This window comes from Dermacentor variabilis, unplaced genomic scaffold (assembly GCF_050947875.1).
Source record: "Dermacentor variabilis isolate Ectoservices unplaced genomic scaffold, ASM5094787v1 scaffold_16, whole genome shotgun sequence".
Classification (NCBI taxonomy): Eukaryota; Metazoa; Arthropoda; class Arachnida; order Ixodida; family Ixodidae; genus Dermacentor; species Dermacentor variabilis.
The window spans coordinates 1698166-1722882 of record NW_027460324.1 but is presented as its reverse complement, the minus strand read 5'-3'; the positions used below and the strand labels follow the sequence as shown (position 1 = coordinate 1722882).

General features: G+C 47.8%; 1 protein-coding gene across 1 annotated transcript in view; it reads right to left on the bottom strand.

Moving 5' to 3' along the window:
* The window catches only part of LOC142568094 (uncharacterized), a 350446-nt gene that overhangs the window by 252085 nt on the left and 73644 nt on the right, over positions 1-24717 (bottom strand). Inside the window, exon 6 of the mRNA XM_075678185.1 lies at positions 15824-15948. Coding sequence (XP_075534300.1) covers positions 15824-15948 — 125 coding nt within the window. The remainder of the gene's footprint in view (positions 1-15823; positions 15949-24717) is intronic.

Here is a 24717-nt window from a genome sequence, read left to right as displayed (position 1 = left end):
TTACCACCGTTCGGCATTACAGAGGGGGCGGGAGTGTCAGCAATTCGATACAAATGCACATAAATATGGTAGAAAACATATGTTTACAATCGTAGTGAGAGATGCGAGAAAATAAGCACAATAACACAAGTACGGCGCTACAATATTAACGATAATAATACCGCACAAGAATAATAAACACAATACTATTACAAGTGTAAGGCAATAATGATAGCAAAAATATGACAAGTGTAGAGCAGGAAGAAAACCAGATGCAATGCCTATTACATTACCTCGTTACATGTGTTCACTTAAGCTTATTTAGACGCAACGACGTTAGTTATAGTTTCTTGACAATGGAACTTCTCCGTGATGCTCGAAATACTATGTGGGAGCTCAATGCGCTGATGGCGTGATTTAGGTGGTAGTTTATTTTATGAAACCGAGCGAGACGTATCTTGCGGCGGTTAATAAGCAAATGGCAGGTGAAAACCAGCGATGAACACTACGTAGAGAACCAAGGGGTAGGCTTTCATGGGTGTCATTTTATTCTGTGATTTTATCTGGATTCAATCTCGCACCAGTCATCTCGCCATTGTATGCAGTGTTTTTCTCTGATTTACACGTTCAAATACTTTCGAGATCAGTGTATTCCGCTTCCTTCCTAAACTTCAGGAAACACTGCTGCGTTTGGCGATTGCAGCAGCAAAGGATTGCCCGAACACATGCATTACCAGTGTCTTCGCTAGCACACGCGGGGATGATCACTCGCCATCGCAGTAGAACGCCTCAACTACCGGCCGGTATGCGAACAGACGATCTTCGCGAATATGGCAGTACTGCAGAAAGGAGACAAACGTGCGACTGAGGCTCCTACGTTCAAGTACAGTGCACAAGGATGCTAAGAGCGTTATGATTTACGTGATCTTGTTGAACGACTCTATACCCCCGCACTCAGAAATGCGCCTTAAAACAACGCCACGTTCCAGTCGCACGTAAACACGATGCAGCCGTGATCCGACGCCGAGACATAACTGCAACTAAAGACAAAGAAGCACCGACATCGACGTGCTTCTCGATTGCCAGAGTGGAGGAAAGAAACAAAATAGGAGAGGCCTTGACGTCGCGTTTTCGAAGCCGGAAAAGCCGCCATCTTGGTATGCCATCTGCATTTGCGCCTCCAATCAGCTCGCTGGAGCAGTTAGGCGCGAGCTTTGAACTTGCATTGCTACGAGCTGCCGGAAGTGCATGCTGCTGACGCGCGTCAGAAGAATGCCTGGGAAACTTCTATACCAGTTTTAGTGAAGCAGACGCACTTCTGTGCTTTTCCGTGGCACGCTTAAGAAGATGACGAAGACCCGTGCCGTGATTATTTTAGTGTGTCAGTTGCTGACTGACACGCGCAGTTACAGACCCAAAACATCTTTCAAGCTTACATACTACGCTCCGAAGTGAGCTTGTCTCATGAACAGAATGTGCTGCGAGAAAGACACGAGCCGAAAACACTTACCTCACTTTTCAGAGGCCTAGAGCAGCAGCGAGAGCTTCTATGGCAATGCTATGGCAGTGCTATGGCAGCGCTACGCTATGGCAACGTTTACGTTTGGAGTACCATTTCCAGTGTTGGTTTGCGAAAAACAGCTCGTGACTTCAGCCACATTTTCTCCAACACGTCTGTGCTGGCCTGGGCCCCTCCTACGCTTTCCTTCCTCCAAGATGGCTACGCAGTCACCGCCTTAGTGGACACAGGAGCCGACTACTCCGTGATGAGTGGACCCCTTGCCGCCCAGTTGAAGAAAGTTAAGAGGAAGCTTTAGCTCGGGCCCAACTCCGACGCGGCCTATTCAAATACATGTAAAACGCAAAAACGTTTTTATGAGATAACCCCTGGACCGATTTTGATGAAATTTGTTGCATTTGAAAGAGAAAGTTAAATTCTAGTGACTGTTGGAAGCGGAATTTCGATTTAGGGCTTGAATTTTCCTAAAACAATTTTCAAATATTTGACCGTTTGAAAAAAATAGAAGCACGAAGTTTACAAATTGATAGCTATGCATCAAGAACTGATATCGTGGTTCTGTAAACGGGATCCATTAGATCATTCAAAGCGGACAAATTCAATATGTCTTTTTACATCTTACATGAATTTGTTACGTTGGTTACAACGGTTTTACAAAAGTTGTATTTCCCTATGATTAAATTTTTTTATATTCATGTGTAACATATCAATTTTGTCCGCTATGGATGTACTTTTAGATGCAATTCACAGAATTGTATTATAATCTTTAGTGGTTGAGTTACAGAGTTGTAAACTTGATAGTTTCGTTTTTTGAAAATTTTTGATTTTCGCCAGTTTTTAATAAAAGATTGACGCCCTAACTCAAAAATTCGAAACCAACAGTCACTAGATTTTAAGTTTTTCTTTTAAATGCAACAAACCTCGTCAAATTTGGTGCAGTGGTTGCCGAGAAAAACGAATTCTCCTTTTACATGTATTTAGATAGGAGCACTCGAGCTAAAGCTTCCTCTTAAGACTGCATGGGATGACACTCATATTCATACAGTTGGAGGACACCTAATAAGGCCGACTGGAATCTGCAATGGCGAGAATTACCATTCATTACCGAACCTGCCCTATAATATTCATTATCCTAAAATTATTCAGGAGATGTCATTCTCGGCATGAACTTCCCGAACCAACACGGCGCAATCATCGACGTGAAGTCGAAGTCGAGAAAGCTATCGGAAGATCAAGCGGTACCGCCGGAGAGCTCTCATAGTCACCAGACCTTGAATGTGCTAGATAAAGGGAGGACTCCACCTCGCTCCACCATTGTTATTTCCGTCGGCACCGAAACATACGCAGACCTAGAAGGCGTCATCGAGTGTGATCAATCTTAACTTCTCAATCTTGAAATTAGCGTCGCAAGAGGGATCGCTCGACAGCACGGAGGGAAAGTAAAGTGGTGCTCACAAACTTCAGCCATCAATTCAAGCACGTCAACAAGAGCCCGACGGTCGCATACATCGAAAGTAATTGAAGAAACCAACAATGCGCTGGCCCTCTCAGATTCTGCCGCATCCACCACGACGATCAATGTTCCTGAACCAGACTTCGACATAAATTCGAGTCCCCCCATGAGTAAGCACCGACAGCTCAGAAGTCTTATCCGACGATACAAAGACCGGTTTTCGACATCATCGAGGATTCGACAAACAGCAGTCGCGAAGCATTCCGTAATAACTCAAGTCCGTTCGTGACGCGTCCATAATCGCAGCCGTTGACAGAGTATAGGAACCCTCGAGCTCGCTTCTTCCCGTCGCCGCCCCGGCTGCGGGCGCCGCCGTTGACCTCCTCCATCGGCGTCGCCGCCGCTGGGAGGTGGCTCGCAAAAGTTCACAGTAGGCAGACCGGCTGTGGGCCGTCTGGCAAGCCGAAGATGCCGCCCGAGTCTCAGGACTTTGAGCCTCCACCTGACGTCACCACAACAAAAACTGCCGGACCATTCTTTAATAAAATGCATTCTTCTTTGACCACTCCGCCGGAGCCCTTCCCGAGTTTCGACGCGAGAACGTGAAGCTATAATGTAACAAGTCGACCAAATACTCTGCGACGACATCATCCAGCCATCGAAAAGCCAGTGGGCATCCCTCGTAGTCTTGGTGAAGAAAAGGGGCGGAACTCTACATTTCTGCGTCGATTATCGTCGACTCAACAAGATCACGAAGAAGGACGTATACCTCCTCCCACGGATAGATTACGAATTAGATCGTCTCTGCAATGCTAAATACTTGTCCTCGATGTATCTCAAGTCTGGCTACGGGGAAAGAGAATTCGACGAGAGAGATCCCGAAAAAACCGCCTCCATCATGCCGGACGGCCACTACGATTTCAAGGTCATGCCATTTGGTCGGTGCTCGGTGCCTGCAACGTTCCAGATCGTGATGGACACGGTGTTAGCAAGGTTGAAGTGGCAGACCTGTCTTGTCTACTTCGGTCATGTCGTCGTCTTCGCCGGGAATTTCGACCACCACCTTATGCGGCTTGCGACATTACTAGAGGTTATCAAATTATCAGGACTTACTCTGAAGCCAGAAAAGTGCCGCTTCGCTTACGATGAGCTTATGTTCCTGGGCCACGTCATCAGAAAGTCTGGAGCTCACCCCGACCAGCAGAAGACAGCAGCCATCGCAAAGTTCCAGCAGCCCATCGACAAGAAGGCAGTGCGTAGATTCCTTGGCATGAAGCAATAAAACGACGGACACCGACCAAAAGAAGTACTAAAATTTGATCAGTGTCCGTCGTTTTATTGCTTCTTGCTTCATCCCAACCAGATGGGCTTCAATCGAATCCACGATTTCATTCCTTGGCATGTGTGCCTACTGCAGGCGCTTTGTCAGACTTTTCACGCATCGCTGAGCCGCTGCGACATCTAACTCAATGTGATGTCGAGTTCAAGTGGGAAACGCCGCAGGCCAACGCTTTTCAAGAACTCAAACGACGCATGCAATCACCGACAGTATTTGCGCACTTCGACGAGGACGCCGATACCAAAGTCCACACTGACGCCAGTAGCCTAGGCCTCTCTACCATCCTAGTCCAGAAGAAAGACGAACCTGAACGGGTGAAAGCTTACGCTAGACGGGCGCTGTCAAAAGCAGGAGGCAATTATTCTAGAAGTGAAAAGGAATGCCCCATCAGCATTATGGCTTCGACGAAATTTCACCCTCACCTATATGGCAGGCCGTTCAATGTCTTCAGCGACCATCATGCTCTGTGTTGCCTAGCGAATTTAAAGGACCCTTCAGGATGGCTGGCGCGGTGGAGCTTTAGACTGCAAGAATATGACATCATTGTACCTTACGATTCTGGACGAAAACACTCAGATGCCAACAGTCTAGCACGCGCCTACATTGATTCGATGCCGCAAGATAATGAGGGTGGCGACGCCTTCCATGGAATAGTAAGCGCGGAAGACTTAGCTGAACAGCAACTAGCAGATCTGGAGCTAACCGACGCTGTCCCTAGGGTATTTAGGCGAGGATTGTCTTCATTCTCGCTCCAAAACTATCTACTGGTAAAGAAGTTCTCACCAGTCTGCCGCACCAACTAGCTTCTGGTTGGTCCCTCAACATGGCGTCCGGAATTACTGCACGCCGTATATGACGATCAGACCGCTTGGCACCTTGGATTCACCCGGGCGCTATCGAGGATGCAGAAAAAGTATTACTGGCCGCGCCTGACTTCCGACGTCGCCCTTTAGGTCAAGACACGCCGAGACTGTCAGCGACACAAGACACCGCGGACAAGGGCAGCGGGATTACTACAGCCGATCAAACCTCCTTGCCGACCGTTTCAGCATAACGGAATGGATTTGTTGGGACCCTTTTCGACGTCAACATCCGGAAATGATTGGATCGTCGTGGCCACGGATTACTTCACTCGCTTCGCTGAAACGAAAGGTCTAGCGAAAGGTAGTGCAGCTGAAGTGGGGAAATTCTTCGTGGAGAACATCCTGCTGCGGCATGGTGCCCCAGGAGTCCTCATACATATTAACTTTAATAACAGCTGCGCTTGAGGAAACTTCGTGTGGCCTCGGAGAATTGTTTCCTGTAGTGACGGCCTTATATGAGTAGTTAGAAGACGACTTAGAAGGTGGAGTTAAATTGCACAGCCCGAGTCCACACGGACCACCAAGAGGAACGGCGCCTCTCGGACGAGCCATACGACAAGTGGATTTAGTGAAACACGTTAGGAAGATATGTGCGTTTAGTACGCATTTCGTTGCATAAATACAGATCAATGGTAGAAGCCATGTAACGCCTTCCGAAAGTCTTAATATACATAGATACAACCAAGAAATATTTTCGTGAGGAAACGCCATCTGAGAAGATAAGATATATCATATATATAAAATTACACAATAATACAATTTCTGAAGACAACTGCTTATTAGAATTATTAGCATACAGCGCATGAATGAATGAATGAATGTGTGTGGTTTAGTGACGCAAGGGCCAGATATGGTCAAAGAGCGCCAAGGCAGTGTTAGTGATTTCGCGGTGGAATGATGAGTTCTGTGAAGATGTGACTTGGCTGTAAAGGGGCCTAAAAATAGTCGCTGTAAAGTGCGCAAAATATACGTGCTATAAAATTATGGCGATGACTAATGACGAATACTATGAACATTAAAATCCATCGTAGAAGAATGATGCAAAATAGAAAATATATGAGATGGTAAAATTACTTGCAGCACTGCTGCCTCGCCAGAGCCCTTGAAACACAAGGGCCTAGAGGCATGTGCTATACGAAAGAGCTATCACAGCGGCATCCTCTGAAGAGAGGACCCGCTACGAACATATGGGGCTAACAACATGCAAGACAACATCTTTCAGAAAACTTAGGACTGCGTTGGTGTCAAATAAAGGTTCTGGGCCGAGTAGCATTACGAGATGTAGGGGGATGTGCTGCCGGTATGCTAGGGAAAATTGTTTCCTTCTCTTAGATTCGGCTGCCCGACACTCCAGGAGAACGTGGAGGACGGGCAGCCTCTCCCCGCATCTACCGGAGGTTGGAGGATCAATTTCAGTGAGTAAAAAGTTATGCGTGCTATCTGTTCGCCGTGATTTTATTACGGAGGGCCAAGAACCTAACTGTGGCTTTATCACGTGCAGTTTGTTATTTACTTCTGCGTCCCACATACGTTGCCAGTGGTTTCGCAGTTTCCTTCTTAGGAAACGCTTCAGGTCTGTGACAGGGACCGAAGCAGTAGGATTAACTGCATGCAATGAAATTGATGTGGCCATCTGGTCCGCTAGAACGTTTCCTTCGATGCCCCTATGTCCAGGCACCCAGCATATAATCACATGTTGGTTAGATATATCTGCTTTACACAGTACGGACTAGAGTTCATTAATTACTGGATTTTTGTGGTTACAGAAAGACATCAAGGCATTCACAACACTGAGGGAGTCCGTATATATAACTGATTTCTGCAGTTTTGATTTCTTTATATGCTTTACGGCCGACAGCAGTGCGTAGGCCTCAGCCGTAAAGATACTAGTTTCCGGATGCAGTACGTCGGATTCCGAGAAGGATGGACCAACAGCTGCATCGGACACCCCGTCGTGTGACTTCGATGCGTCTGTGTAGAACTCCGTGCAGGAGTATTTGTGTTGGAGTTCCCGGAAATGCATTTGGATTTCAATCTCTGGAGTGTGTTTTGTAACGTGCATGAAAGATATATCGCATTGTATCAACTGCCCCTCCCAAGGAGGTAGCAGCTTGGTTGGATGCATTGGGCGAAGCTCGAGGAGTGGGACATGCATTTCATGACTAAGCTCCCTCACACGCAGCGAGAAAGGCTGTCTTACGAAGGCACGATTACGAAAGAGTGTAGCATGTCATCTCGTTAACAGTAGTATAACACGGATGTTGAGGATTAGAGTGGACTTTCTGAAAATATGTTTGGCTGATGTATGTTCTCTGCAGATGAAGTGACCACTCATTTGATTTTACATATAAACTTTGTATTGGACTTGTTCTGAACGCGCCAGTGGCCAGTCGGAGTGTCCTAGATGGTGGACTGGGTCTAGCATCTTTAGTGCGCTCGGGGCAGCAGAGTGATAAATCACGGCACCATAGACTAGTCGTGATCGAATGAGGCTTCTATAGAGATACATTAAACACTTCCTGTCACTACCCCATGTAGTCTAGGATAGAACTTTCATTATGTTCATTGTTTTAGACATTTCTCTTTAATATGTTTAATGTGGGGGACGAAAGTGAGTCTGTAGTCAATTATAACACCTAGAAATTTGTGTTCTTTGTTTAAAGGTATCTGTTGTCCACGCAGTTCTATGCAAGGATCTGGGACAAGACGTCTCTTTCTTGTAAAAACAACACAAGAGCTTTTATTAGGATTGATCTTAAATCCATTCTTGTCTGCCCACATTGACACTTTTTTCAGGCCGTGCTGTACCTGTCTCTAACACACTGCGAGGTTACAGGATGTGAAAGCTATTTGTATGTCGTCCACGTAGACAGAATAAAAGATGGCCGGTGGTAATGAAGCGCGAAGCGTGTTTATCTTCACGATGAAGAGCGTGCAGCTGAGCACGCCTCATTGGGGAACACCCGTTTCTTGCGTAAAAGGACGTGAAAGTACATTGCCGACTTTACTCGGAAGGTACGATTGGACAGATAGCTTTCTGTTAGGTTTAGCATATTCCCATGGATGCCCATTTCTGACAAGTCTCTTAAGATTCCATAATGCCACGTTGTATCGCACGCCTTCTCCATATCGAGGAATATGGATAACAAAAAATGTTTGTGTACAAATGCGTCCCGGATATTTGCTTCTACACGTACAAGATGGTCAGTTGTGGAGCGCCCTTCTCGGAAGCCGCACTGATAAGGATCAAGCATTTTGCTCTGTTCAAGGAAATGAATGAGTCGCCGATTTATCATTTTTTCAAACACCTTACAAATGTAACTTGTGAGGGCTATCGGGCGGTAACTAGCCACTGAGGAAGGGTCTTTGCCTTGTTTCACAACAGGGACCACAATGGCTTCCTTACATGCGGTTGGAAGGTACCCTGCATCTCAGATGGTGTTGAAAAGTGTGAGTAGTGTAACTTGCGTGTCATTGTGTAAATTTTTGAGCATTTCATACATGATTCTATCAGATCCCGATGCAGAACTCTTGCATGCGCTCAAGGCAGCTCTCAACTCGTTAGCACTAAAAGGACAGTTGTACGGTTCATTATGTCGACATTTTCTTATGAGTGGCTTGCATTCTTCTATTTGTTTATATTTCTGGAAGGATTACGAATAATGGTTTGAACTTGATACGCTCTCAAAGTGCTCCCCAAGTGAGTCTGCCTGGTCTTGCAGTGTATCGCCCTGTGTATTTACTAGAGGGAGTGAATATCTTTGTCGCCCTCTAATTCTATTTACCCTGTTCCAGACTTTCGCCTCATCTGTAAATGAGTTAATACTTGATAAAAACTTCTGCCAACTTTCTCTTCTGGCCTGTCGGCGGGTTCTCCTACATTGGGACTTTACTTTTTTTAACGTTGACAAGATTCTCTGCAGTGGGCGAAGCGCGCAGCAACCCCCCACGCTTTGTTATGATTCCTACGTGCGATTCTACATTAATCGTTTCACCACGGGACATGCCGTTTGCATGCCGAGCCACTTACTTCATGTATGCATTTAGATGCGGCATCTATTATGAAGGCTGTATTATACTCCACAGCGGAATCAATTTCTAACGAGGACATGTCATTCCATGATATACTAGTTAAGGTTCGGAATTTCTCCCAGTCTGCTGTGTCAATCTTCCACATAGGAGCCTGCGGTGGATATTCGTTTTCTTTAAGTGTTCCTAATAGTATGGGCAAGTGGTCGCTTCCGTAAGGATTGTTCGTAACTTCCCATTCGAGTTCAGGCAGTATGGACGGGGAAACTATGCTCAGATCAATTGAAGAAAAGGTATTGTTTGCAAGACAGTAATGAGTGGGTTTCTGCTTATGCAGAAGGCACGCACCAGAAGAAAAAAAGGAACTATTTAACAAGACGACCTCGCGCTTCTATACGAGAGTCGCTCCACAGGGAGCTGTGCGCATTGAAATCGCCAAGAACAACATAAGGTTCAGGCAAGTGATCTATAAAGGATTGGAATTCATGTTTTGGTAATTTGTAATGTGGGGGTATGTAGAGAGAGCTAATGGTGATGAGTTTGTTTAGGAGAACAGCTGGAACCGCCAATGTTTCGAGAGGCGTTTGTAGCTGTAAAAGTTGACACGCAATGCTCTTACGGATAGCAATGGCGACACCGCGCGATGATGCGACAGCATCATTGCGATCTTTGCGTAAAGTTATATACTGTCGGAGAAAGTTCGTGTGTTTGGATTTTAAGTGTGTTTGTTGTAAAGACAGCAACTTTGGATTGTGTTTTTGGACGAGTTTCTGCATATCATGAAGGTTTCTACGAATACCTTTGACGTTCCGTTGAATTATTTGTGTATCTATATTGGAAGTCAATAGGTGCTGTGTGTACAGAAGCAGAAGTGTTAATTAGAGGTTTCAGACATTAGATTCCAGAGCTCTTTCGAGGCCCTGTAATCTGGGTTTTGCCCTCTCTGGAGCGTTCGAGGTAGCCTCGCCGCTCCTTAGGCGCTTGGCGTGCCGTGGGGATAGGTGTAGTGTCCATTGCCTCTTGTGAGGCGCCGGACACGTGCTCTTGTGAGCGAGAAGTTACCAGGGAGGGTCCCGCCTTGGAGCGCAAGACCCCTGCGCCCACCAGCCCGGAGGTCGATGGGGCTCCCTGGGGGATTTGGCTGCGCCGGCCGTGCCAAGCGCTGGAAGGGACCTGGGAGGTTGAGGCAGCCTCGGCTGCGCCCACATTCGGGGTCGATGGTCCCTTCTCCTCGGTTGACGGAGCAGCGCTAGCTGCAACCGTCGCCGGGGCAGATGGCGTAACTGCCGACTCACTGCTTGTGGGTCGGACAGCCGCCGGAGGCCGTTGTGACGCTGCCCCCTGACGCGCCACATCGGCAAAAGTTTTCTTTGGCAGGTAAGATACACGCCTGCGTGCCTCTTTGAAACTTATATTTTCATTTACTTTAACTGTTACAATTTCCTTTTCTTTTTTCCAGGATGGGCACGACCGTCAGTACGCGGCGTGCTGCCCATCACAGTTTTCACAGTGGAGAGCATTGTCACAAGCTTCAGATGTGTGTTCGTGGGCACTGCAGTTCGCACATGTCTGGCGGCCTCGGCAGCTCTGCGAACTGTGGCCGAAGCGCTGGCATTTGAAACATCGGAGTGAATTGGGCACGTATGGCCTGACACGGAGCTTGATGTACCCGGCCTCGATTGACTCGGGCAGGACACTTGAACCAAAGGTGATTATTGGGTGCTTGGTTTGGTTCTCTTTACGATCTCGCCTCATCTTTATTCTTCTGACATTGATAACATTTTGCTCGCTGAAGCCCTCCAAGAGTTGAGCCTCATTGAGCTCCAGCAAGTCATCGTCCGACACCACGCCGTGGGTGGTGTTCATAGTACGGTGCGGGGTGACTGTTAGTTGGGTCTCCCCAAATGACACTAGTTTCGGCAGTTTCTCAAATTGCTTCTTATCGCGGAGCTCCAGGAGGAGATCACTGCTTGCCATTCTGGTCGCATTATAACCGCCTCCAAAAACATCAGTCAAAGTCTTCGATACAAGGAAAGGTGAGATTGTGCGTACTGGTTTGCCGGGTTTTCCCGAGTGAACTACATGGAAACGTGGAAAGTTGTGGACTTCCCATGCGAACAACTGAAAAACTTCATCGGTGCGCCCTCTTTTCTGAGGGCGATCAGGGAGCAGAGGAAAGGAGCTATACATAAAGATATGTGATATTTCGGCAGTAACGCCAGCCACCCACCGTGGAGTCCTACAAGGGCACGCTGCAGGACCTGTGAAACACGGCGTGCAAACGCCAACTGTACATTACCATTATAACCAAATATGAAATAACCTAGGTTGGCTATTCACACAAGGTTAACCCTTGCTGCCTGGAAAAATTGGAAGTAAAGGGGAAGCCAGAAGAAGACAGGAAAGGTGGAAAGTAAGGGAAAGACGATGGTAGTAGGGAGAGAGAGACAGGAAAAGGCAACTAACGATTTCCCCTGGGTGGGTCAGTCCGGGGGTGCCGTCTACGTGAAGCAGAAGCCAAAGAGGTGTGTTGCCTCCGCCGGGGGGCCTTAAAGGTCCGAACACCCAGCATCGGCTCAACCTCCAGAATCCCCCTTTCCCCGGACACGGCTAAGCCGCGCACGGTTAGACGCGGGAGGGGCCAACCCTCGTGTGCTCGGGCACGTGGTGTCGCAACACACCAAACGCCTGCTTACGCAGACGCCCCTGCGGAGAGCATACAGCGCAATATAACGCCATAGTTTAATTACTTGTAGAAGCAGACATTATGCCACTGGTTTCATTTATTTCACGGCGGGGGAATAAAGGATTATGGGGGAATAAATCATCAGGCGTACAATTAAACAACCACATTATAGATGAATAAAAATATAATGAGACATAGCGGCATATCAAAAGCGCGAAGGACACGACAGCAAGTAGACCCAGCGTGGATTGCGTTATTGAGCAGCTGGCAAAATATGTAACGAATGAAAATAAGCAACATGCACACCATTGACTAGGGTGTTTTATAAGATAGCGCAACCAAGTGTTCTTGGGTAACCAACAGGCCTCACCCTGCTTGCGCTGTTCCCCATTTTCCTTCCTTTGCGTAGCTTTTTGCATTGTTTTCTAGGCCAGGTAGTTTGCTTGAAGCTTGCCCCATGCCCTGAAGCTTCCCTCACTTCCTCCTCGCACACATTAGCGCCTGATATTAATTGCGAACTCAATACTTCATGTATGCCTTGCAGTACTGTAAAACTGGCGACCTATAGCTAGTACAGAACGGGTCAGAGCTATGCGATAGCTCCCAACTTCTTCCGTCGAGACCTATCGCCACGAAATGTTCATGAAGGCGCACGCCTCCAATAGAACGAGAGCGAACAATTTTCCGAATCAGTCAGTTACGCCTAATCGGACAGTTAGGCTCCTCCTTTTCTCCTGCAGTTTGTAGCGACTGCGCTTGGCTGTCCGTGCGCCCCAACGGTTCTACATACGTGGGTGGCACGCTTTATTTTGGAGGTAATCTGCGCCGTGTTCAAGCTTGCAATCCGAGGTGGTTGGTCCCTTTGCGTGCGCTGTCTCTCCGCGCGTTCAGTCTTTCCGCTGGTGCTTCTACGGTGGCAAATACGTTTCCCTCTAAGCACCAGACGGGTTGTAGCGGAGTACCGATAAGCGACCTTCCCACTGCTGGCTTTGTGTTCTGTCTGTAGGCGGTGAACATTGCGACGTCCGCAGCCACGGCAGAAGTGAGCTCGACGCATGTTTTCTATTTCTCGTTTTGTTTGTCGTCGTCGCTATGATGTTCCGTACGAAGTGCAAAACAACATATGAATGAGCGACCCATACATCGTGAGTGCGAGGAAAAGCATGTAATAGTGAGCCGGACATTACGGCGGCTTTTTGATGGGGATTATCTCCCCACGCGCTCAATATTCGGATTAGTTGGAGGTCACGTGATCAAACGCGTGCTTGGGAAGGAGAGTGCCCCCCGTCTTCCCTCTTCTCCTCCATCCCTGCCCTAGGCGCGAATGAATGTGCACGGCTTAGGCTTACGCAGCCCGCGGGCCGTGTCTAATTGTTGGTGATCATTGATGGGTGCAATGAAAAGGGCGATCGGTGATGGCTGCTAACTTGATGCGCGCTGTCTTTGCGCGCCCCTAGCGTTGCACATCGAGTAGTCTAAGTTCATAGATTGGCAATTGGACATGGCTGACAGAGTCCGCCCTGGTAGTGAACATAAAATAGGCGGATGATGATGAATCAACGGCTGTACGAACCGTTGCCCCCGCTGCCGGCGTTCTTCGTGACGCTAGCGTTGTGACAGAGAGTGCTCGTAGTCATCCAGTGAGGTGGTTAGAGATTTATATGGTCCGTGGATTACATTATGCTTGTTAAGTGAATGTTTACTACAATTTATATGGCCGATGTAACTAAAGCATAGACTCGTGTAAGGGTCGCACTTTAGTGTCACGATTTTAACGAGCCTTACATTGGACAGCACCAACTGACCTAATTTATTCAGCTACGTGCATGAAATATGCCGTAAACCTCGGCGATCGCCTCCTCTCCACATCCAGTAACGGCGCGCGAAAATTCGCTGTTCAGCGTGGTCGGAATCAGCGCGCCGTACGCGACTGCTTCCCAGTTCTTTTTAATATTGGCTGTAACGTTGGGGGTGCGACCCTTACACAGATTTATACGGTATGAATTTTCCTCCGTGTAATTGTCTTTTACTTCGGCATCAGTAATACTGATTCGCCTTTCCGGCGAATGTGCGGCCTTTCTCTCTTTCTCTCTAATTTGCTTTTTTACTGTGAGTCCGAGTAAAGCGACGCGGCGCATGCCTGCTATTGATTTTGCTTTCGAGCGAATCCGGCTTTGCCTCATTCAGCTTTTAAAAAAAAATTATGGGGTTTTACGTGCAAAAACGACTTTCTGATTATGAGGCACGCCGTAGTGCAGGACTCCAGAAATTTCGACCACCTGGGATTGTTTAACATGCACCTAAATTTAAGTACACCGGTTTTCTCGCATCTATCAAAATGCAGCCGCCGTGGCAGGGAGTCGATCCCGTGATGCCTGCTCAGCAGCCCAACATCACAGCCACCGAGCAACCACGGCGGGTCTCATTTCGGTTACTGAGCGAAATATATATACAGCGCGTTCGTTAAGTCATGGTGCCCTTTTGACCGGTCACACGGAATCAACAAAACAAGACAGAAATCTGAGATGTTCGCCATACGTGGTAGTTCTTCGTTGTACACGCGACGTTGCTCGCGTTGCACTTTGGTGACTCATTTGAATTTAGCGAGCCACACAACTGTTCCAATGCACCGTCCACATCTTGACCGGCGTGGGCTGGTGCGCCGCTATGCAGTTCGTGGTGCTGCGTCATCACCTCTGTGCGGACACCTTTGCACACCATACTACGGAAACTTGCAAAGTTTTTCTTTTATTTGATGGAAATTTCGCATTTCTATCTTGTTTCGTTGCTTTCCTTTGACCGGTCAAAGGTAGACCATCACTTTACGAACACAGTGTACATTTATGGCCTCTGCATCCAAGTGGCGATGTTTCAATCTTGAATAAATGTTTTAAATTATTACAAGTTTTTTGAATGAGTTGTTAGCACTGCCTATTGGACAAAGAATCAATGCTGAGACACATATCATTCACGTGCATTTCACACGCCGTTGATAAAAGACTGCAGAAGCGGTCACTGAAGTCTACAGGTTTCTTTGTGGTCAAAAAAGCACGCAATGCAATTTGAAACGATTTGCATATAGAGCAATGTATCCATTCTCTAGGCATATGCTATCTGTACCATTGTGAATATTTGTTGGTTGGCTAGCTACTTCTCTTTAAAAATATATACCAAACTTTGTCCCTCGTATATATTTAAATGTATTGCACCCGCCGTGGTTGCTCAGTGGCTATGGTGTTGGGCTACTGAGCACGGAGGTCGCGGGATCGAATCCCGGCCACGGCGGCCGCATTTCGACGGGGGCGAAATGCGAAAACACCCGTGCACTTAGATTTAGGTGCACGTTAAAGAACCCCAGGTGGTCTAAATTTCCGGATCCCTCCACTACGGCGTGCCTCATAATCAGAAAGTGGTTTGGCAAGTAAAACTCCATAATTAAAAAAAAATGTATTGCTTTTGTGGGTGGTGTTCACAGCGAAAATTTCAAAAGAAATGTTGAAATGAAAAAAAAAACGAATGAGGAGCCGCCACTGGTCCTTCTGAATCGCTTCTCTTGTCGGAATTAAAACTGCACGACCGCGCCATAATAATGGAGTAAGGATGTAGCCACAACAAAAATTTAAGTGATAAAGGCAGAGACAACTTAAAAGAAACCTCAAATGATGTGGGTAACAGAACTCCGGGAACCACACCTTATAAAGAAGGGGGGCAGGCGGTAGGCTACGGCATCACCGGGAGGCCTCTGCCCCCCCCCCCCTCCTGGAAATCTCCGGAGGGGGCTCGGGCCCGTAGCAATTTGTTTTCAGTTGCACATTATTGTATTCGTAGTTGGAAGTGTTCCATGCCTTCTAGAAATCGTTTCTGGTTTTCTATGCAGAAGAGCGTGTTTTGCCGGTACAGCGGAAAACCGAAGGCGTTGCCTATGAGCCCGCCGACCCCAGCAGGAAGCACCCACCTCTGCGAAGCTGGCCTGTGGGCCACGGTGGCCGACGTCCGTCGCGACGTCCTGGTCAACCGGACGCTGGGCGCGTTGCTCGCCTGCTGCAGTCGGCTCACCACGAGTCCCACGGTGCCCTGACCCTGCGTGTTGATTGCACTGGCTTGGAAACACGGCGGCAGTACCGACCGCGGCAGCTTGGTAGCTGCAACGCTGTGCTCGACATCGAAGTGTCCGATCCCGGCCGCGGCAGTCCCACGTCGGTGGGGCGCCGAAGCAGGAACGCTCGCTGACTTGGCTTTAGAGCATTATTGTTAATGATTAATTATCCCGAGTTGCTCCACTATGCGGCTGCCTCATATTCAGATCGTCATTTAAGCGCGTAAAAGCCAAAAGCTTATTTTTTTTTACAGCGAGTGCGGTATTTTTACGCATGAGGACGCCAACTGGTCAGTTGAAGACAGTCTGCTGAGAGAAGGTAGCGTTCATTGGCTGGCGCACTGGCGAGGGAAAGCGAAGAGATTCAAATAGCTAGGGGGCCAATTAGGAACCGCATAGCGCAAAAAGGTTAACAGAGATGCAGAAAAGATGACTAAGGCCCCACAAAGTGCAAAAAAACAACACATAAGTGCACTCTTTCACGTTGAAATCGTGCGCATCGGGAGGAAATGATACAGTTCTCGCATATCTGACCGGTGTGCCTAGGCTTATCAAACTTATTTCGTGGGTTTTACGTTCCGGAACCAGAATCTAATTGTGCGGAACATCGTAACGTAGTGAGGGACTCCTGAGATATTTCGACCATCGGGGGTTCTCTGCGTGCACGTAAGATAACCAGTCGAATGCAGTACGCGAGCGTTCTTGCACTCTGCCGCCACCGTGGATGCAGTCGCCACTGCCGGGATCTAAACCTCCAGCTCACCAGCGCAGCGCCACATATCCCCTCAGCTACGGCGTACATAATAAGCTGACGCTATCAGTAGCAGTGGCGTAGCTAGGGGATGACAACAACACGGGCACGAGCAATTCACTTTTGGTCTCAAAGCGCACCTAACCTGGTGAAACACAGAAGAGCTTACGAGAGCTTCTTGTACGTTCTTTCACGAATAGCCGCACGTTTAATTAGGCATAGCCAAACAGCGTACGATGCAGAAAGGTAGGTGTACAATTTACTTCCATTCACAGAAGAGACATATAAAAATCAGTGGGTCTTTCCTAATGATAGGCAGTCTACATTGACGCCTACGACGATTGCTAGCAAGAACGATCGGGAATCTTTTTCTGTGACCTGAGACCCCCTCGCGTCAACTACAAAATGCTAAGAAAAGCAGATATTATCCCCGTACATTGACCGTTTTCATAAGCCAATCTTTCCAAAACATAATATAACTTACATTAGGCGAAAGCATGTCTACGTTTTCTCTGAGCAGACTACCTTCCTGATCCGGTTTCCAAGCCTTCTCCGCAGCCGCCATTTTCTGTGAAACACAAACTGGCCTGCACCGTTTCTGCCTTCGATGGCGTCTTCGTGAAGCACTCTCCCTTGCCGGCTTGGTCAGAAATAAAATTAGGCTTAATATGGACGCTGTGTGCTTAGCTGTGTATATATAGCAGTCTATAGGGCTTGTATCGAAAAATGGCCTAGTTATGGCGCGAATCATCAGCTGAGATATCTAAATGGCGCAAGGCTGCCATCCGCACATTGCCAGTAAAAAAAAAGGGGGGACTGCCCACACAGTGCGCTAACGTTTCAAAGCACCTCGATTGAGCCGTACGCGATTTCTACTCATTACCCGACTCGGTGTGGAACCGTCAATTGGTGCTCAGGCCCCTCTACCGCGCCGCCAATTCAAATAGATGTAAAACGCAGAAATGATTTTTTTTAAATAACCCTTGAATATATTCAATTAAATTTCTTTCATTTCAAAGAGAACGGTAAATACCAATGACTGTAACAAGCGGAATTTTAGAGCCACGAGCATCGAGCGACCCTCTTGTTTCTTGAGCAGCACTTCCAGTTCCCCGCCCGAGAAGATTCGGGACGAAATTCAATATAAATGAGAAAAAAATTGAAAAGAACAGTACAGTACAAAATTTAAGGGTTACATTACAGATACGATATAAGAGCATAAGTTTAGTTACAAATGAGAGTTACTGAAGCGTCTACAATATATAAACTTAATTGGAAATCACCGATTACTGCACACCAAAATACGGAATCGTAGACTTTGGATACCCGCCACATGAGCACGACTTTGGCGAAATTCCTGGAAGCTCAGAAGTAGAAAGCGGCAGTAATGACGCCACCAATGACTTCACAAACGTGGCATGATACTTAACCGGCTGATTAATGGGAAACCGTTGCCTGACAGACTGCTCGCTCACTCGCCACACCTGGGCGCGCGCGCGCGCGCATTACATGCTCTGACGTCAGCACCAGAGAGGTGCGCTTCGTGCGCCGCTCCATAGGGAGCCACGCCTCCAGGTGGCTGCGCTTCCTCCTCTCCTTTCCTCGCCCGCATATCGTGCCAGGGGAGAGACATTCGCTAGCTTAACCTAAAGACGATCAACGCCGAAGTGCGAGTGCGACTAAGAGACAACTATGTCAAAGGTTAGGGCCGCCTACCATTTTTTTCCCGAAGATTGGTGTGTTTGAATAATATGAAAGCACGAATTTTGCGAATTTATAGCACTGCACCGAAAAAAATATATCGCAATGCTCTAAACTGCATTCGTTAGAGCGTCGAAATAGGTCAATTATGTAATTTATAGCCTGCGTATATTTGTTACACTATTCGGAAGAGTTTTGCAAAAGTCTCATTCCCCAATTAGAAACATACTTCAGAATGGTGCATACTACACGAGTTTCGAGCGCTTTATTGTGATTAGTGAGTTCCAGAAACTTGATAGCCCAGTTCTTGGAAGTGTTGCAATTATAAATAATGTTTCGTGAAGAAGAAGACGCGCCTCGCGACACAGCCGCATCGCCAATGCGCGGCTCGGCTCGCGCTGTTGATTGCTGGCGTCCTTTTTGGACAGTGCTTCGAGCTGCCTCGCCGTTCCCGGTCGCTGTGCCTTCGCATTAGGGGCCGCCAATAAACCTCTTCTCAATTGGTGGAGGTGCGGGGTATCGATCCCCGTACCTTTTGAGAGAAGACGTTTATTGGCGGCTCCTAATCCGAAGGCACAGCGACCGTGAACGGCGAGGCAGCTCGAAGTACTGTCCAAAAAGGACGCCAGCAATCAACAGCGCGAGCCGAGCCGAGCCGCGCATTGGCGATGCGGCTGTGTCGCGAGGCGCGTCTTCTTCTTCACAGTTTGTAACAACTGAGCAACCTAATAAGAAATTCGCTTCAAACAGTCTCTGGATTGTACTCTCTTCTTTTATACGTAACAAACCTCATCAAATTAGGTGCCACGGCTGCCGAGAAAAAATTCACCGGCAATTACAATACTTCCAAATACAAAATTTGAGCGCAGCCGTCTAGGAGTTTCGAATTCCCGATATATTGTCGCAAAGAATGTGATTCTAAACGACAGCGTCCTCTCACTATGGAAGAAAGAGGTGAGGTGTGCAGACAGGACACAAGAGTAGAGAAGTGGACAACACGAACGGCGTTCGCGTTGTCCACTTAGGCAGCTCGCTTAGGAGCCTCTGCTTAGGCAGCTCGTTTAGCAGCATCGGGAAAGCAAGCATTTTTGAATATTGAATATATCTTTATTTCCAACACATTGGGGGAGACAGAGAAGAAAAGCTGGAAGAGCAGCTTGACCGGTAACCGGTTACATCGCTCATTCTAAGAGGTCCTGTACTCGAAAGGCGCCCATATCACTTACCTCTTCATTCATGGGTTTCGTGACAGAGGCCGTGTGAAGTAAATATTTCTCGAGAGGTGCTCTGGGATAATCAAAGAAGCTCTCAGATAGTCGCAGCGAGCGGTCACACAGCTCAGGCGATCCATGCACACGGCTTCAACCAAACTCGTCATCGTCCTCGAAGCAGTGCCTACTGCTCGTTCTCCTGTACAATTATCTCCCCGGGGAAGAGCAGCCGTCCCGGCGACATACGCGCAAGATAGCACAAGTGGATCGAGGTAAGGCTTTATCCGCTGAACGTGCACATTTCCGTGGCCTCGGCGGCGCTTATCCGAAGGTGGCTCAAGGGGCTCTACGAAATAGTTCACCGGAGATATTTGCCTGACCACACAGTAGGGACCCTGGTACTAGCGAACGAGTTTGGGTGGAAGACCAGGGCTGGGCAGCAGGAACCCAAAGCCAGATTATTGAGTGCAGGAGAGACAGGGATATCCCGAGAGTGCTTCTGTCGCTGCTGATTTTCCCACGTCGGGCGAACTTTAGCACTCTTCCGCGTGTGCAGCAGGCTCGGACAGGGTGGTAGCCTCCGTTGTGTCAGGGTGATACAGAAGGATGGTATCCGTTGTGAAGGAAGGCTTGCGTCTGTAACGAAGAAACAATGGGGAAAATCCCGTAGTGGTCGGTGTGGCGGCGTTATAAGCACACGTCAGGAAGGGTAGAATACGGTCCCAATTGGTCTGGTCAGATGCGACGTACCTGGCTAACGTGTCTCCAACAGTGCGTTTAAAGCGCTCAGTCATTCCATTAGTTTGTGGGTGGTATGCAGTAGTGGTACGGTGAATCACGTGGCATTCCTCGAGTAGGGCTTCTGTAACGTGAGAGAGAAAGATGCGGCCTCTGTCGCTCAGCAATTATCTGGGGGCTCCACGGAGATGCGTGATGTTACGCAGAAGGAAACAGGCAGCCTCGCGCGCAGATGCTTTGGGCAGAGGCCAAGTTTCCACGTAGCGTGTAAGATCGTCTATCACCAGAATCACCCTGCGGTTGCCGTCTGAAGTACTCGGAACGGGCACGCAGAGATGAACTCCGGCGCAGTCAAAGGCGCGGCCTGGACAAGGCAATGGTTGCAGCGGAGCAGCTTAGGGACGAGGGGTATTCTTGCGGCGTTGGCAAGCGAGGAAGGAGCGGACTTTTTGGCGGACGAATCGGTACATCCCGCGCCAGTAATAACGGAGTCGCAGGAGCGTGTATGTTTTTAGTACTCCTGCATGTGCGCATTGTGGGTCTTCGTGAAATGGTGCACACCTGTCCGAACGTAGAGTCAACGAGTAACCATTTCCGAGAGGTAGTTGCGGCGTTATAGGAGCCCGTCACGAACAGAAACGCGATGCGCTACGTGACGCAATGCTCGGCCAGAAGAAGGCGCTGATGGAGGTGACAGAAAAAAAGCCCGCATAGAAACAATCCAGGGATCCTTCTGCTGCTCTCCGAAAGCATGTTCGTGGCGGTTAGGGAGGACTCGCATATTGATACGTTCGGAGAATTGGGCTGATCCGACACAGGGGAGCGATACAGGGCATCCGCGTCCGAATGTTTACGGCCAGAGCGGTACGAGACTCGAATATCGTACTCTTGGAGGCTCAGCGCCCATCGTGCGAGGCGACCTGAAATATCTTTCAGGGATGACAGCCAGCAGAGGGCATGGTGGCCACTTATGACGTCCCACGGGCGGCCGTAGAGGTAAGGGCGGAATTTATTTATGGCCCAAATGACAGCCAAGCATTCTTTTTTCCATAACGGAATAGTTGGTTTCCGCTTTAGTGAATGCTCTGCTAGCAACGACGTATTCATCGAAGCTAGTCATTCGCTGCGCAAGAACAACGCGAATGTCGACGCCACTGGCGTCCGTGTGTATTTCTGTCCGAGAGCCTGGGTCGAAATGTCGGAGGACGGGGTTGATGCTAGAAGGCGGCGCAGCGTCATGCATGCGGTATCGCCAACTGGCGGCCACGCCGAGCGGTCGTGGTTACCCGCGAGAGGCTGTGTGAAATGCGCTATTATTTTTTTATTTATTTGCAATACTGTCAGTCTCAGTGAGACCAAAGCAAGGGGGGGGGGGCACAGTTTTATAGAAAAAACAAACAGGTCATGTTGCATGCTACAGTAAAAGAAAGAAATGAAAAAGGAAGAAGGTTCCTTAACTACTGCAGAAATCACCAATGATACAATACTTTTGGTCGGTATAACAATATGGCTTTAACAACATAACAATGCAGTTGGTATAGCAATATAAACAATATTGTATTAGTAGAAGTTATATAAAAAATAGCGAATGAATGAATGAATGAATGAATGAATGAATGAATGAATGAATGAATGAATGAATGAATGAATGAATGAATGAATGAAGATTAGAGAACTTATACAGCTAACAGATAACCGCGCAGAAGCGGCCAGTTTGGGGGTTTAAATGCAAAAATTCCACGCACAGAAACAAGTATTACAGTCTAAGATATGTGGGTGTGTTAAGTGGCGTCTTCTCTGTTTGATGCCACTAGTAGGTTGATGAACGATGAAAGTGACGCAGAGGATACTATGTCTGAGTGGAGGAGATTGCATTCTCTGATCGCACGTGGAAGAAGTCAAAACTTAAACGTGTCATTGCGAACACTGTACTGGTTTAGTGAAATTGGGTGAATTTTTCGCGATAGGCGTGATGTAGACAAAGTAACGTATTTAATTCGGTCTATCTTATAACTGGCGTACATTAGTTGGTAGATAAATTTTAAGCGGGCTTGTCGGGCCCTAAGAGGTAGTGTTTTGAGACATGCATCAGCTAACAGGTTTGTAGAGGAGCCATAGGGCCTGTATTTGTGAAAAATGAACCTCACAGCTTTTCTCTGCACCTTTTCTAGTTTGGATATGTTAGTTGATGTGTGCGGAAACTAGACGATGTTAGCGTATTCTAAGACGAGGCGAACAAAAGTTGTATAGGCTAGTAGTCTGGTGTGTTTTGGTACAAGGCGCAAAATCATAAGCTTGCGTGATGCAGCTGAGGTCATATTCTCAATATGTAAGTTCCATGAAAGGTCAGAAGAGAATGTCAAACCTAGGTATTTGTGGTTATTCACTTTATTTAGGCAAGTGCCACTGAGGGCGTAAGAACATTCCGAAGGCTTCTTTTTTTGTTGTAAAGGACATGCATACAGATTGAGTGGTGTTAAATGACACTTGCCATTCTTTACACCAATTGATTACCGAATCCAGTGCTCTGTTTATTAATAAGCGGTCTGCGTAACCTACAATTTCTTTATAAATAATACAATCATCCGCGAAGAGCTTAATGTCACATTGAGTGTTAACAGCAATGTCGTTAATAAAGATCAAAAATAGCAATGGGCCCAATACTGACCCTTGGGGAACACCGGAGGTGAGAGCTACAGACTTGTAAGGGGTGTAATCTACAATAACATACCGTGTTCGATGTGCGAAGTTTTTTATCCATACAGTAATCTGACCACCTCCGATTGCAGACTGTAGTTTTGCAACTAATTTTACATGGCTTGCACGATCAAATGCTTTACTGAAGTCGAGGAGGATCATGTCTGTGTGGCTTCGGTTGTTTAGATTGAGCGCAAGGTCATGCACCACTTCGGTTAGTTGGTGACCGATGAGAGGCCACTTCTAAAGCCGTGTTGTTGTGGCATTAATATATGTTCTTGCTTGAGAAATATAGTGATGTGTTTGAAGATAATATGTTTCAATATTTTACAAGATGTGCTGATAAGTGAGATTGGCCTGTAGTTAGAAGGTTCGTTGCTGTTACCGGATTTCGCTTTTCCGCTTTTTCGCTTACCTTCGTTTTTTTCTAGTCATCTGGTAGTTGTGCGGACGCGACTGATTTGCGGTATATAATGACAAGATATTGGCTATATCATTCTGCATACGTATTTAAATATTCATTCGGGATATTAGCTGGCCCGTTAGCTTTCTTGATGTCGAGATTAAGCAATAGATTAAGAACTCCGGCATTGGTAATGCTTAATGAATCGATGGTTTTAGGTGGCCACGGTAGGGAGGGAAGTAAACCATTATCTGAAGTGAAAACTGAAAAGAAAAAGTTATTGAATGTGTTCGCTCGAGCCGTTTTCTCTTCTAGAGACCGTTAGGGTGACATACCTAAACACGGGCGAAAGTATTTCCAAAACCTGTGTGGATTGTTAGTAATAAAGTCGGGGAATGTTGTGCGGAAATCGTGATGATTATAGTATTGAAGTTGCGGATGGAACAGCGAAGGTATGAGCACAATCCGATCAAGCTGCGGAGTTCATTTGTGGTCTTCGGTCGTGGGAATTTGGTGATGGCTTGGAGTTTGGTTGGATCTGGCAGCACACCATCTTTCGAAGCAACGTGGCCAAGCATGGCTAGCTGCCGGGCGGCTAGTCATCTTGACACTGCGGCAGCAGCATCGACAAGCGCGTGAACGGCGGCACCTTTGGCGTAGACTTTAATAACGTTCGCCGGGAATAAACAAGCGCTTGAGAGCTTAAAGACATCGCAGTCTTGCCTCTGGAACGGCGCCTGGCAGAGTTCCTTAGCAGCAGAAGGGCGGCGGATAATAGGGGAACGTGAACATCGACTGGGAGATGGAGACCGACGAGTGCTGAAGCTTCGGGGAAGAGAAGCGGAAGCGAAGGGCGGTACTGGTGGAGAATAGCGGGACTGGGAGTCAGGAGCATTCCCTTGTGGTCTCGCAGTATTGGAAGGGTACCAACTTTGCCGGCGACAGGACCGTGTCACGTGGCCAGCAAGGCCACACGCTATGCAAATGGGCCGGTTGTCTTGGGTGCGCCACGGATTGTGAACAGGGGGCCCAGGTTGGGGTGCACAAAATTGAACCGGGCGTAGGCGTTGTGGAAGTGCGCTTAAGCCGCTTCGGGGCGTGTAGCTCACGGCTGCAGAACGCGACGCGTAGAAGCCGCTTGAGGGCGTGTAGTGCCCGACAGCAGGCGGAGGTCTTGGACTGGCGACGACGACAGCGTACGCAAGCTGAACGGGCGCTGGAGGTCCATGGCCGATCAGCGAGGGGTAGTGCG